The following is a 14832-nucleotide window of genomic DNA, read 5'->3' as shown; positions in this document are numbered from 1 at the left end:
TTTCGGTCTCTGTCTCATCTGTTCATTCAGCAAGGGTGTTGAGCACCTAGCAGATGACAGGTGCTATTCTAGGTACAGGGATATTTATGGGCAGGGCTGGTCCCTTTCCTCATGGAGTTCACTGTTTACCTTCTTGTCTGTTCATTCACTCACTCACTCACTCATTCATTCATTCATTTTCTCTGTTTCTGTCTCATTTACTCATTTACCCATTATACATCGAGTCCTCCAAGTTATTAGACTGGGTTCTGGAAACACAGAGCTGACCAGGGCCCAGCCCTTGCCCTTGAGGAGCCCACAGGCTTGTGGGGGACATGGACACAGACCCAGATAACGAGAGCACAGAGCGTAACCTATCTTCCCGCTTGTCAGCAGCTCACCTCCCTGCCTTTGCAACTTCAGAGACTGTTCTCATGGCTGTACATCCTATCTGTGAGCTTCCTCCCTATCTGTGTTCAGGAGGGTTGGCTCTCCCCATTTTGCAGATGAAGAAGCTGTGTCCACACAAGGGTGGCTGCACAAGGAGTCCATGGCCTAGCTGGGACTGTCCCTTCCTTTTGCACCTCCCCAAGGACACATGCATTTTGGCCACCTCCCAAGCTCAGCCGTGTGTTCAGTTCTCACGGTCTCCTCCCTAGGGGAGGGACAGGATGGGTCCCTGTTGCTGTGGGGCTGTCAAGGAACTGCCAGGGAAGTGACTCATAGCCGGGTCACCGAGGGGCACCCGGACTGGGCTGAAGGAGAAACCGGGGGTCCAGGGCACTGCCCACATGGTCCATCCGATTCCCCCTTCCTGAGCCTGGCTTCTCTTCTTGCCTGAGCACTGAGTCAGGAGCTGACCGGCAGGTGGCTGAGTCTTGTGGACTACAGGCAGGGCAGGAGGGAGGTGTGGTCCTCCCCAGGGCTGCTTGGTAACTCAGGAAGAACGTCTGCAGGGCGTGGGGCTGGCTCCCAGGCCCCTGAGCCCTGAGGTCAGGCCTGGCTTGGTGGAGAGTTTTCCTCTGGGCGGGGCCAGGAAGCCGGCTCTGCACTGAGCCTCGGGGACAGCAAACATCACCGCCCTACCCTGGTTGCTGGTCGTAAACCAGCCTTGTTTTCCTTTTGTTGTTGTTGTTCAGTCACGAAGTCGTGTCCGATTCTTTGCAGCCTCATGGACTACAGCACGCCGGGCTTGCCTGTCCCGCTCTATCTCCAGGAATTTGCTCAGAACTCATGTCCATTGAGTCAGTGATGCCATCCAACCGTCTTTAGGAAGTTAACTTCTAGAACTTCTCCAGCTTCCAGACTCTTTTCTCCCCTTACTGTCTCTTCTTCCTCCTTCTCCTCTCTGCTTTTTTTTTTCCTTCTCTACATTCCTCTCTTCCTCCTTCCCTTCTTTCAGCTTCAGGAGACATGACCTGAGTTCTGGTCCTGGCTCTGCCCCCAATTTGCTGTGTGTCCCTGGGCAGTGCCTTCCTCTCTCTGGGCATTAGTTCCTCAGTCTGTAACACAGAATGGACAGTGTGAGCTCTCAGGCCTTCAGTGGGGGTGGGGTGGGGAAGAGAGTCCTGGGGAGGGTCTGGTCGAGGACAGAACGATGCCTTAGTTTCGGCTCTGAGTTCTGGGCAGGAACAGGGCAGGGGTGGTGGCTGGGCCAGCTGGCCCACTGGGGCAAGTGTCGCCTTAAGTAGAGCCACGCTCACTGCCGCACTAGGGCTGGGAAAGCTGGTTCAACCAGCTCCTCGGATGGCGTGTTCCTGTGTGGGCAGCAGGAGAAAGGTGAGCAGGGGCAGTGATGAAACAGCTGCTCACATGCGTGGCCGGGGACCCTCCACCCAGGGCAGAGCTAGGGGCAGGAAGGCAACCCTGGACTCAGGGCTCCCAGGCTCCCATTAGAGCAGGAGGGATAAAGGCAGTTTGGCCTTTCTGGCCCTGGATCAGGGGCACAGAGCTGAGAGGGCCACTTCTGAGTTTCCACTGGAGGCTAAGATGAGGGGTCAGTGGTCCTCTGGGGGGTGATGTATTCAACCTCAGACAGATGCCACATCCACCTTCCCTTACCCAGAGGACCCCTCCCCATTTGGCCAAGGGCTTTGGGGCTTACTATTCCACTTTCTAGGCTCTGTACCACCACTCCCAGCCCTGTGTGGGGCAGGTACTACAGTGGTTAGGGAGTGGGGCTGGACTCTGGCTGAGACAGAGTTGGGCAGGCTTTGGGGAGCCACAGCCTGCTATGGGGAGAAGAAGTCCCATGGTGGCCCTGTGGATAGAGACCTTTCACAGAGGGAGGAGCAGGAAAGTTGGGCCCTGGGTGCCCAGGATGCTGTCAGCCTGTTCATACACTTTCTAAAGCATGGTGAGCATGTGGGAGAGGCTTTGGAAGAAAGGAGACGGGAGGCCTGGTAGGGTTTAGGAGACCAGAATTTGGACAAATGTTGTCTTTGAGGTGACCCTGATTGAATTTGCTCCCCTGAGAAAGCTTAGGAAAATGGGCCATGGAACCCATTTGGTGCAGAGGTGAAGCCCACCAGCCTTGCCTGCCCACCAGCCCAGTCCCTGGAGCTCAGTCCAGGGGTTTCTCCTAAAGGGAGAAGGGTAACCATGTGATTTATCATCCAAACCAGGGCAATCTTGTGGGGGGAAAAGAGAGCCTTGATAATAGTTAATCTGGGACAGCAAGGGGAAATGGTGACTGTCCAGGGCCCCTGCCTGAGAGCCAGCCAGGGCAGGACTCTGTCCTAAGACTCGTCACAAACCACGGAGGTCAGCGTGGGTCCCCCCATTCTCCGATGAGGGGCAGTGAGGTGGGCTGATCATCAGAGCAGGATTGGAGCCCCAGTGTCTCTAACTCCACAGCCAGGTTGTAGCCACTGTGCCAGACAGATGGGAGAGGGGGCTCCCTAAGGGGTGTGTGCCTGGGGTAGACGAGCCAGAAGGGGAAGGACCAGGGAGGCAGTTGGGTGCTCTCGCACCAACTCAGCCGGCATCCTCTGTGGAGGATGGACGGAGTTCCTCCAGAAGGCAGGCCCTGGACCACACAGCATGCATGGAGGGGTCACGGTGCTCACAGGTTGGCCAAGGCAAAGTGGCCCTTGCAGGACCAAGTTCTACCCTGGGGGAATAGGTGGGTCTAGCCTCTGTGCTCTGAGCCATCACCAAGCTCTCCTTCTGCCTCCCCTCCTAGGTTCCCATGAACAGAGAATCATATGGCCCCGAGCCACCACCAGCTGGGTCTTGGCTGTGACTGAAAAGCAGTTTGCACCTAGCTGCACATAGCATCTGGAACTTTTATCCTGGAGCTCCTGGAGCTCCATCCCAAGTACTTTAAACATATTAGTTCAATTAAACCTCTGCTCTAACTAGAGGGCGAGGACCATCATGATCCCATTTTACTGATGTGGAAACTCCAAAGTGCTATACTGCCCTGAGCCGCTGTCAGCAGCGTCATATGTAGTCCAGCCTGTCCTGTTTGACAGTGGGAGACCTGCAGTCCTTGTTGGAGGTGACACAGTGGACTAGGACCCAGACCTCCTGCCCTCAACCTAGGGTAGGGACAAGGTGGATTCAGGGGGAGTTTAGGGAATATGCCTGAGACCCTGGGGATCTGAAACTCCAACCTTCCCGTCCCTGTTTCTGGGATCCGGTCTATAGGACAACTGCCAGGGCAGGAGGTGCCCGGGGCCCTCAGCTCTCAGGGTGAGTCCTAGGTGGAATGTGGTGGGGTGAGGGGGGACTGGCCCAAGCCCTGACTCCCGGTTTGTCTCTGGGGTGCGTTAGTGTTAGCTGGTACCAGTCCCACATCTGAGTCACAGGGTGGAGGGTGACAGAGAGCAGGGTGGGGCCTTCTCTGGCCCCCAGAGCCTTTGCCCCCGATCCCTGGCTCCCTGCCTGTGTGTGGATACCTAGCAATTGCAATAGATTCATTCCTATATCTGGGCCTCGATTTCCTTCCTCTAAGGCCATGGGCTTGTGCTTACTTGCTCAGTCAGGTCTGACACTTTGTGACCCCATGGACTTTGTAACCCACCAGACTCCTCTGTCCATGGGATTCTCCAGGCAAGAATACTGGAGTGGGTAACCATTCCCTTCTCCAGGGGATCTTCCCAACCCAGGGATCGAACCTAGGTCTCCTGCATTGCAGGTGGATTCTTTACCATTTGAGCCACCAGGGAAGCCCAAGGCCATGGGCTATTTAAGGCCTTAAATAGCTTCTTAAATGCAGGTCCGTCCCCACCGCACCCAGACTTTCTCAGGAACGTGGAATCCAGGCTGATATGTTTCTTTTGCTGAAGCCTAACTCTAGTTTCTTTGTCCAGCTATTTTCTACCTTTCTTCTTCTGGTTCTTTCTACCTCTTGGGAGCTTCTCAAATTCCTGAGTCCATTGTCTGGACGCCTCATGTATGTGCCTGGAGGACTTGGCCTGGGCCCCCTGCAGTAGAAGTGGTGTCCACTCCCCACTCTGCAGGGCTCCCTCAGGGCCAGATATCCCGCACTTTGTGAGCATGAAGGAGGCCGGGAGCCCCTGGACAAGTCCTTTCCCACCAGGGCCTGAGTTTCCTCTGAAGAGTACTGGCGTGGTGGTGGAGGTGAAGGTGGCCCTGGGGGTAGGGGCTGGACACCTGTCCTCTAAGGCTGCTCTAGTTCTGAAGCCTCTCAGGGGGGTCTCATCTTGGTCCCACGGTCAATCCCTCTCCTTCTGCCCAGGTCTGGGTGATCAACCTAGGGAAGGAACCCAATTTGGAAGAATCTGAATGAATCAATAAGAATGGAACAAGAGGCAAGAAGAGGTGGTTCAAGGAAGGTGCTGAAAGGGCTGAGCGGGCTGGGAGCTGGGCACTGCGGAGTTCTTTTGGGTGCTGTGTTGGCAGTCCTGGAAGTGTTGCAAATGTGAGTTGGTTTGCCCGAAATGCCACTATTTGCCGATTAGCCACACACTTGCTGTCTTCTGTGGGTAGTGCTCCTCCTAAAGGCAGGGTTATTTCCAGCACATAGTAAATGTTCAGTAAATGCATCCTGAATGCATCCAACAACTTGAGAGTAAACAGATTATGTTTCAAAGGTCCCTGAGAGGCTCCCCCTTAAGGAAGAGGTGAGAAGCATTAAAAACAAGCCTGTTACTCAGGTGCGGTGGGTGCTTTTGAAGCGCTCCGGGAGCATGCTGTCCTCTGTGCCAAGCCTGCCCACCTCCACACTCTTCTTCACACTGTGGATTCCCTACAGCCCTGTGAGGAGTGCCTGCCAGGCACAGGCAGACTTCCTCCCCGGCTCAGCAACTGCCCACTGGCTTCAGCGCAGAATCAGTCAAGTGCCCGTTAATTCAGAACTGAAATCCTTTCACCAATAGCCTGTTGATTCACTCAGGTTCTTCCAAATTGGGTCCCTTCTGCAGGTTCATCCCCTGGCTCCCCGTCTGTCACCTGGTTATGACAATGGCCTGGGGACTGGGGTGAGGAGGGAGCAGAGCCTATATGTGAGAGACTCACACAAAGGAAAGCTCCAGGTGGTCTCTGTTTTAGAATCAGCAGTGTGATGGGGGCAGGGAGGATGCTCCATGTGGGAGTGGCACCTGATCAGAGCCTTGAATTATGCATAAGGATCGGGAGGCAGAGATAGGGAGGTAGGAGAGAAAGGGTGCGTTTGATGAATATGGGGTCAGTGCGGAACAGGTGCAGGGGTCAACTCCCAGAGGGCCTCCCAGGCCAGGAGAACGGGGGACCTTGCTCTGCAGGCCAGAAGGAAGCCAGGGGAGACCTGGAGCTATGGGTGCCAGCTTGGCTGCTCTTCAGGTGCTATGGAGAACCTCTCAGAGGTTGGGACTGAAGTGGGGAGACCCGTGGGGGGCCTGTTGCAGCAGTCCAGTGAGATTGAATCTGTTTAGCAGACACATGTCAGAATCTGCATGGGCTAGGCTTTGTTCTAGGTGCTAGAGACATTGAGCTCATACCTGGAGGGACGCAGTCAGAAAAACCACAGAGAGGTAAGAGCTGTGGTAGAGGGAAGCCCAGGACACCTGGGAGCAGGCGAGGCGCCTGATGCAGTGGGACTGCCCAGAAGGCTTCCTGGAGAAGGTGATATCTGAGCTGAATGGGGAACCAGCATGAGGGCTGATGAGGCCTCTGGTGGATGGGGACAGCCTGGTCATAGAAGTCAGTACAGCTAACAGGGCTGTGACCAGTCAGGTGTACGCCGCTGGCAGTGCCTCATGTTTGGAGGGAAGATGGTACGTCTGGCTTAGGACATGCTGAAGGTGAGGGTTCGGGGAACATCCCTGTGGAGACATCAAGTGGCTGGACCGTGGGTCTGGAGTCCAGGAGGGAGGCCCGAGTTGAGCCGATGAGGGTACTGTCTGCCCTCGAAGGGTCTCAGGGCGGGGTTAGGGAGCGAATGGGAGAGACCGGAGCCCTAACTGCCCTTGACCTCCGCTCTGCCTGTGCCAGGCGCCTTCGCCAAGGTGAAGGAGAGCCAGCGCATGAGTGACGAGGGCCGCATGGCACAGGAGGAGGCTGATGGCATTCGCCGGCGCTGCCGCGTGGTGGGCTTTGCCCTGCAGGCCGAGATGAACCACTTCCACCAGCGCCGCGAGCTCGACTTCAAGCACATGATGCAGAACTACCTGCGCCAGCAGATCCTGTTCTACCAGCGGGTCGGCCAGCAGCTGGAGAAGACGCTGCGCATGTATGACAGCCTCTGACCGCTGGCCCAGGCCCTCGCCCCGCCCCCAGGGCCTTCCCACACCAGCAATGCCTGGAGGGCAGGGACTTGGGGGTGGCCTTTGGAGGAGTCATGAATATCCCTGGGAAAGTCCCCCACCCCTTAGAGCTGGGGGCACAGCAGGGATGGGAACGGGGCCAGGAGCCCTCCAGGCCCAGGCCTGGGCTGCTGGTCAGTCACTTGAGGCCAGGCCAGGGTCTTAGCTTCCCCTGGAGCCTATAGCACATGCCCACCTGGCCACTTCCCCCTCATTCGTTCAGTAGACACACGGGCCTGCTGCGGTCAGACACTGGGCATCCAGGGCTGCGACACGCCTGCTCTTGTCCCCAGTTGAGGTGGGGGTCAGACGCAGAAACAGGCGGGGGCAATACAGAATGATCGATGGTAAGGAATGGGCTTCTGAAAAAAAAAAAAAGGAATGGGCTTCTGGAAGCTCGCTGAAGGGACCACTCGTTCTGCCGGTCAGGGATACTCCATGGAGCAGGTGACATGTGACCGGTGTGTCTTGAAAGATGACAAGGAACTGCCAGACAGTAAGTGGGGACAGTGGACGGGGAAGGCATTCAGAGTACAGCCTAGACAAGCTGTGGAGGCCTAGAAACACCTCTTCTCCTCTCCTTTGTCTTTCCCCAGCAAGTTTGGTGCCCCCTTGGTGTGTCCCCTTGTGTGACAGAGGGTAGGGATCTGCCTGGCTCCCATGGCCCTGGCCCTGCCCCGCTCCCCCCCACCCCACAGGAGGGGCTGCAGGCCAACTCCCTCCCGACTCCCCCTTCACCAGCTGAGCCCCCTCACCCCCTGGCTAGGGGACCATGCAGCATCTTTGCCCTGGGCTCAAGGTGCTGAGACAAGCCACAGACCCCAGGATTTTGGTGGTACCTGCCTGGAGGGGACACCCGCAGGTTACTGGGTATTTGAGTTCACCAGCCATCACTCTCACACTCCTGGCAGGCTTGGACCTCCGGCTCCCAGGGGCCAGCTTACCCGTCGCCCCAGGGATCCCGGGCCCACCTGCCCATCACCAGGCTCACTGTGATGCCATCCAGGTCCTGGTGGGATTGTGCTGTCTCCCACTCACGTTTACATCCTCAAGGGGGCTCTTCCCATACCCCCAGGTCGGGGTATGGTCAGAAACTGACAGATGTCACTGCTGGCCTTCCCAGGAGGTCATGGCTATTTCTGGCTGCTGCTGCTTCAATCTTCATTCTTTCTTGTTTTCTTGATAAACCTTTTCCAATTAAGATAACAAAAGTATGACTCCTTATTTGGATCCCGGGGCGGGGGGATGAGGGTGGAGGGAAGGGTGGAGCCCTAGTTGTTCCTGGGAGCAGCTGGACCAGATTCTGAGGTCGTGATGGGCACAGCATTCACTCCAGAACCTCAAAAGTTGGTGGGGGGAGGGCAGTGCTGGTGGTCAGGGCTAGCTGGGGGCCTCTGGGTGGCCATGGACCCCAGCTAAATGCACACCCTTTTGAGACCTCACTCTCCTCTTTTCTCAAACGGGTGGACTCCTGCCAGGGGTTTGGCCCTGCTGCTCTGTGATCCAGGACTGAGGGTCACACGAGGAAGGGACAGTCTAGACAGGGGGTTCATCTCCAGGAGGGCATATCCCAGCCTTGCCCCCAGGAAAGCCCAGTCCAGCAGAGGGGGTGGGACTCAGACCCTGTGTCCTTCCCTGGGCCATCCAGTCCAGGGTGCCCAGACCTGCAGTGGCTTCCTGGTTGGAAACTGAGGTGGACCCCCAAGCTGTGCCCTTGGATGTATCCTAGGCAGGATGGACAGGAATCTGCACACAGGAAAGAGGAGGGCTGGAGGGTCAAGGTTCTCTTGGGGGCAGTGGAGACTGGGTGGAGGGAGGGAGGCTGGGGTCCGGGCATCAGGGGAGGCTTTGGCTGGGCCAGGGGCTGCAGGAGCTCACGGCAGTGAGATGGAATAAGGGGCGGCAGGTACAGCGGGTAGAGGCAGCAGAGGCTCCCTGATTGGGGCAGAGTGTCCTCAGAGGAACTTCTGGAATGGGCCCCTGGCCCTGGGTCAAAATTAGGTCAGATTTGGGACTTTCTGTGGAATTTTCCCCTCTCTCCTCCCTGTCCTCCTTTCATTTTCCAGCCCATCTGAGGCCTTTCCCACCCTTAACCTCTTCTCACTTCAACCTCTAGGCAGCCTTCTGCAGTGAGCTCTCTGACCATGGGGAGAGGCGGGCGTGAGGGGGTGGTCTTCCCAGGGCTCGTCTGTGTTGAGTGATGGGAATGCTCTTAACACCAGTGCCTGGAGAGTCCCCTGTTCATGCTTCCTGCCCTGGGAATAGTGTCGCCTCTTGTGTCTCTTGAGAGGGGTGACCACCTCCCACACCTTCCGTCCTCAGGGTGAGGGGGCTTAGTCTGACACATTTCTCAGGAGGGGCTGCACGTAGGAAAAGTATTGAGATGTGAGGTAAGGGAAGGGAAGGACGGGCCAAGCCTCTGAGGTCTCTAGGCTGGGACGGACGTCTGTGTGGTGGAAGCGGGGAGTCACAGCCCTTCTCTCTGTGAGGATCGGGGTGCTGGGGGAATTTGAGATTGATTTGGGTTGGCTAGCCTCTTTCAGCAAGAGCCGGGGGACCAGTGTGCGTGGGGGCCCGGTCTGGTGGTGGCTGGGGCTACTGGCCGGCCTCAGTCACACGCCAGGCAGATGTTCCAGACTGAGCTGGGCCCAGCTGCCTCTAGTTTCCTCCCTTGGGAGGAGGGTGGAAAACAAGGCCTCTCTTTCTGCCCTGGGCAGCTACCAGGACCTGGAGGTGGGGGGCAGGGGACCCTGAGCCTGTCTTGGCCCAGCCCAGGGAAGGAGTCTGCTTTGTGGCCTCAAATGGGGGTTGGAGAATGGGGATGGCTCTGTGATCCTGCACCCTATTGCTTCCTGGGCACAGGAGGGCCATGGACCATGGGGCCACTGCTGGGCCATGGCTGTAGCAGAGCCAGGTCTGGTCACAGACACAGTTGCCCAACCCAAAGCGGATACAGCCACACAGCCTGCCCATGGGCACACAGGTCACACCTGGCTCCACACACACACACGCATGCATGGTCACATGCTGACACACCTGTACTCCTAGCCACAGTGCAGCAGCCACACATTCCCAGCCATGTCCACACTTGCTCACACCCACATGCACGGTGTCTCTCTCAGTCACTCTGTCCCTCATAGCCCCACCATAGTCCTGTGCACACAGGACTCACCCAGTGGCACACACACTCAAGCCATGCGTGGTCACAAAGTCACACGTGCACATAGCGAAGGTGTCACACACATAGATGCTCTTAGAGTCGGCCTGCATCACCTCCTGGGGGAACCAGTCCAGATCCTTCATTATCTGACACCACCAAGTTCAGTTCCTCGTTGCACAGACGGGAAACCTGGCTATATCACCCAGTGGGGATGGGGTATGCTCTAGTCAGAGACCAGTTCCCAGTAGGCTCTGTGGCCTGGCCTTGGCCACTCCTGGGCAGTCCCTGGGGCCAGACTGCCTCTGAAGGCCCCTGGCTGAACCCACTCAACAAAGCTCCAGGCATCTCGTGTCTAAGAGCCAGGATGTGGTGGGCAAGTCCCAGGCCTGGGCGGGAGGAACATTCCTGCACCATCTCCTCCCCAAGCCTGCAAGGACTGGGCCCGCCCTGCCTGCCCGCCCGCTGACTCAGGCCTCCAGGAGCCAAGCCGGCTTGGCTCCCTCACCCACCCCAACCCACCCCAACCTGCTTCCCCACCACTGCAGCTCTGATCCCTCTCTCTGCTGCTTGGGGCAAGAGGAGATGGTGAGGCCTTGGCAAAAAGACCATGAGGAAGCATAAAAATTCACCTCCCCCAGATATAGCTCAGAAGGGCTGATTGTGAAACCCTGCTCCGGGCTTTGGCAAAGCTTTTTTCCTTTGGTTTTGTTTGGTTAGTCAAACTCCAGTGCAGTCTAGTCTGTTTAAAAGCAGTGTCTCACATGGTTGCGTCCTCCTTGGTCCACATGGCAGCCCTGGTAGGCAGTTATGCCATTCCACAGACGAAGAGACTGAGGCTTGGCCCGAGAGAGTATGTGACCTGGCTAGGATCACACAGTGGGTCAGGGGTGGGGATAGACTTGAACCCAGCTCTCTGGCCTCATTCCCTAAAGTCACCTTGATTAACTCCAGAGGGGTTGGCAGATCTTAGCTCCAGAGGTGTGAAAGAATGGGAGGCTGGTAAAGTAACTGCTGAAATGTGCGGGGGCTCTGAGGCTGGGGCAAGTCCCGCCAGCCCCCAAGGGATGAAGAGGCTGAGGGTGGCATCGCACAGCGAGGTCTGCAGTAACTCAGGGTCTCCGTTTACAAATGAACATGTGCGAGGAACATCACTTCACTTTTCTGTAATGACCTGAATTTCCCTTTTGCTTTCTCCTTAACCCACCCAATAGAAAAGTAATCTGAAATCAATCTTGGGACCCTCCTTTCCCCAGGGAGGCATGTAAGTTTTGGGGTTGGCATATTTGAAGACTCTAGGCAGGCCCCTGGCACTTTGAATTTTAGAAGCTGAATCCCTGATCCTATCACTCGTGTGAAATTTTGCCTGCATTCCTCATTAAAGGTCATTCATATATACTTACTTGAGTTGGGTTCAGTTAATTACTTGACAATGTGTTGTCGTGTAGATATTTAATTAAATTTTATTCATTTTGATTTTGTCTTTATTTTCTTTTGCTTTTTGGTGTTTTGCTACTTTTTGTCTACCTGGCTACAAACATTGCTGTGGGTCTTGCAGAGCCCCTGGACCCTGGCACTGGGCCTGTGTGCCCACCGTGGTCCCAGGTTAGCGCTGGACCTTTGGCTCATCTTCCCGAGTCTCCTGCCTTCCCACCACCTCCTCCTTTGATCCCATCCTTAAGCCTCCGTGGGTCTGGCCCTTTTTCAGTTTGGGGCACTCCAGGTTCCTTCAATTGTCCCTGTACCTCGTGGGCCTCAGGGAACCTCAAGGGGCTGGAAAACCATTCCACAGCCTCCACCGCACATTCAAGCACGAGGCGCTCTGGGAAGCTGCTTACAGACCCTGTGCAACCCTTTGTCTTAGTCTGGTTCTGCCTGGGAAGGGGTTCAAGTCCCCACTGCGTCTGGATCTCCCAACATCTGGGGCATCCACCATCCCCTGGGCAAGGGGTACTGTGGTGGACAATGGATGGCCAGTGTTTCACAACCACCCAATATGCAAGAGATAATCAACATCATTTCATAGACTGGGAAATAGGGCCCAGTGAGGGAGGTGCAGAGTAGCAGAGCTGGTGTGAGTGATACCCAGGGTCTGGGCTACCTCTGGTGGGGAGGCAAATGACTGATGCCCAAGGTAGGAGCTGGGGGCTGGCTGGTGCCTGGAGGTACCTGAGGCCTCTTCTGGGCTGACTTAGTCCCTTGGCTGCCATTGGAAGGCGTGCTCTGGGTGAGGGTAGCATGAGGCTCTGGCAGACAACCCTGCTGCCCCTCAGACACAAAGCCTCTTTCCCTCCACCACTCAGAGGCAGGACCGTCGTGGCTGAGCCTGAGTACAAACCACTCTACACCTGCTTGTCGTCAGGATGTTACTTAATGCTGCCATGCTTCCGCTTCTCCATTTATAACAGGAATTCCAGATGGCTGTTAGGGGGGATTTATGAGCCAAACACGTCAGCAGGACAGTGCCTGCACATAGCCAACGGCCCAGTAAGGAGAAGCTGGGATTACCAGCCGCCGAGCAGCCCTAGAGACAGGCAGGACCAGGAATACCATTACCCCACTACATGAGTGAGAAAACTGATTGGACGAGCCCTCTGAGGCCACCCAGTGGGTGGATGTCAGGGCTGGGCCCGAGTGCACAACAGCGGCCACTGAATGGCCGCCACGTGCTGCTCCGTGGTGGGCATCAGCCTCAGTATTCCCGGGAACTGTCTCCTTGCTCACCATGCTCTGGAAGGTGAGAACCACTTCTGGATTTCTCCAGCAGACGGAGACTCAGAGGCAACGAGTCACCTGTGTGAGAGGGCGCAGCTGCTTGGTGGCAGGCAGGACTGACTTCTGCGTGGACACAGCCGTGCCCTTCCCACGGCACCAGGTGCCCTTCCAAGGCTGGCAGGCTGTTTGGTGGGCTGGGGTAGGTGGGCAACTGTCCTGTGGTAGAGCGAGTGCAGGAGTGCTAGGAATCAAGGGGAATCAGTGGGGAGGTGGTGGGGATTGGTGGAGGTGACCATGCGCCTTCAAGGAAGGGCAGAGGGCTTGGCCCACAGTGAGTGCTAAGCAAATATTGAGCGATAATTTTCTGTGGGCTTCTCTGATGGCTCAGGTGGTAAAAGAATCTGCCTTAGGGTGGGGTATGGGAGCAGGATCTGGAGGCGACTGGACAGATGAGGCTGGGGGCAGGGGGCTGGGTTCTGGTGTCCAAGAAGAAAGTGAGTCAGGAGTCTCCTTGCTCAAGGGGCCGACATGGGAGGTGGTGGTGAGAGTTGGTAAGGAAATGCTAGGACTGGGGACCCTGTGGGTGCTGAGGCTGAGCTGGAGAGCACGGGGGCTGTAGTCCTGGGGCTTCTGTATGGGGCACGCAGGGGTGGTTTTAGGGCTGTGTGCCTGGTGTCCCAGAGTGTGTGCATCCCCCTGTGTGCTTGCTGGGGGGCTGACGCCAGGTGTGAGGTCCCCACCGGGGTGCTCTGTGCCTGTAGTCAACCGGCTACACATGCTCCCCACTGTGTCCCCAGCCCTCACTTCCAAGCTCAGGTCCTGCTTCGGAATCATGCTTGAAAGTGAACGTAAAAGTCGCTCAGGGGTGTCCGACTCTTTGCAACCCCATGGACTATCCAGGCCAGAATACTGGAGTGGGTAGCCTTTCTCTTTTCCAGGGGATCTTCCCAACCCAGGGATCGAACCCAGGTCTCCCACATTGCAGGCAGATTCTTTACCAACTAAGCCACAGGGGAAGCCCAAGAATACTGGAGTGGGTAGCCTCTCCCATCTCCAGGGGATCTTTCTGACCCAGGAATTGAACCAGGGTCTCCTGCGTTGCAGGCAGATTCTTTACCAACTGAGCTATCAGGGAATTGTGCTTAGCTCCTCTTTTTCTCGCTTCACATCCACCCGTGAGCAAAGTTCCTCAAAAGAGATCCCACACTGGGTCTGTCTCACCATCTCACCAAGAGTCCCAAGCCAGTGCCATGCTTGCCCAGACTACTGAGTAGTCTCCAAACACTTCTGTTGTCTCCTCCTCCCAAAGATCTAACAGGAGCCAGGGTGAGCTTTTTTTTTTTTTAATATTTATTTGTTTGGCTGTGTTGGGTGTATATATGTGTAGCTGCCGCATGTGGGCACCTCCTTGCGGCTACTACAAATACTCCAGTTGTAGTTTGTGGGCTTAGTTGCCCCTCGGCACATGGGATCTCAGTTCCCTGACCAGGGATTGAACCCGTGTCCCCTGCATTGGGAGGCAGATTCTTAACAGTTACTGGATCATCACGGAAGTCTCCAGAGTGCTTTTTAAGACCATATTATAAACCAAATCACATCTGTCCCATGCTTTTGACCTCCAGGGCATCCTGCTGTTCTTAAGAGAGATTCCTAACTCTTATCACAGCCACAGGGCCCCTTTGATCTCACTGTGGAATCCTGTGTATTTTGGCCACAGAATTCCAGACCTGCTGAGCTGCTAGTTCTCAAGCTTGTTATACCTCAGGACCTTTGCATTTGTGGGTCTCCTCTGTCTGGAATGTTTTTTTTCTGCCTTCTAACAAAAAGCTATATTTCGCATCTAACTTGGGCACTTTTAAGTACTTGTAGAGGAGGCTGTGTGATATCTAGAGTTTGCTGGAAGCAACGGGTGCTGGGAGTGAGACACTGGCCCAGGGTTGATAATTGTTCTTCCTCCCAAATGTCTGTGTGGTTTGAACCTCAGTTAATTCAGGTCTTTGCTTAAAACGTCACCTCCTTGGAGAAGCCTTCCTTGACTTCTTAGTTCTAGTGCTTTGTATCTTTACCCTGCCTTTTCCCCTCTTCATTTTACTTATTATCAATTGCCAATTATATATGTACATGTATTTAACTTTTTATTTTGGAAAGTTTCCAGCATATGCAAAATAGAGAAGCTAATACAGTATCATGGATCGCTGTGTGTCCATGCCTGAGCTCCAACAATTATCAACC

The 14832-nt window shown here is 55.7% G+C and overlaps 1 protein-coding gene across 9 annotated transcripts in view; it reads left to right on the top strand.

The window, feature by feature from the left end:
- SNX33 (sorting nexin 33) overlaps positions 1–14832 on the top strand; it is a 31350-nt gene that overhangs the window by 3121 nt on the left and 13397 nt on the right. For 7 of the 9 annotated variants that reach the window (XR_008705710.1, XR_008705712.1, XR_008705708.1 and 4 more), the window contains exon 2: positions 12650–12760. Coding sequence is in view for 3 of the 9 variants with exons in the window: in XM_055556770.1 (XP_055412745.1) it covers positions 12650–12720 (71 nt within the window). In the remaining 6 variants the exon portion in view is untranslated. The other 2 variants (XR_008705713.1, XM_055556768.1) reach the window with 2 other exon arrangements.

This window comes from Bubalus kerabau, chromosome 19, assembly GCF_029407905.1.
Source record: "Bubalus kerabau isolate K-KA32 ecotype Philippines breed swamp buffalo chromosome 19, PCC_UOA_SB_1v2, whole genome shotgun sequence".
Lineage (NCBI taxonomy): Eukaryota > Metazoa > Chordata > Mammalia > Artiodactyla > Bovidae > Bubalus > Bubalus kerabau.
Note: the sequence above shows the minus strand (reverse complement) of the source record. Positions and strands in the feature narration are given on the sequence as shown.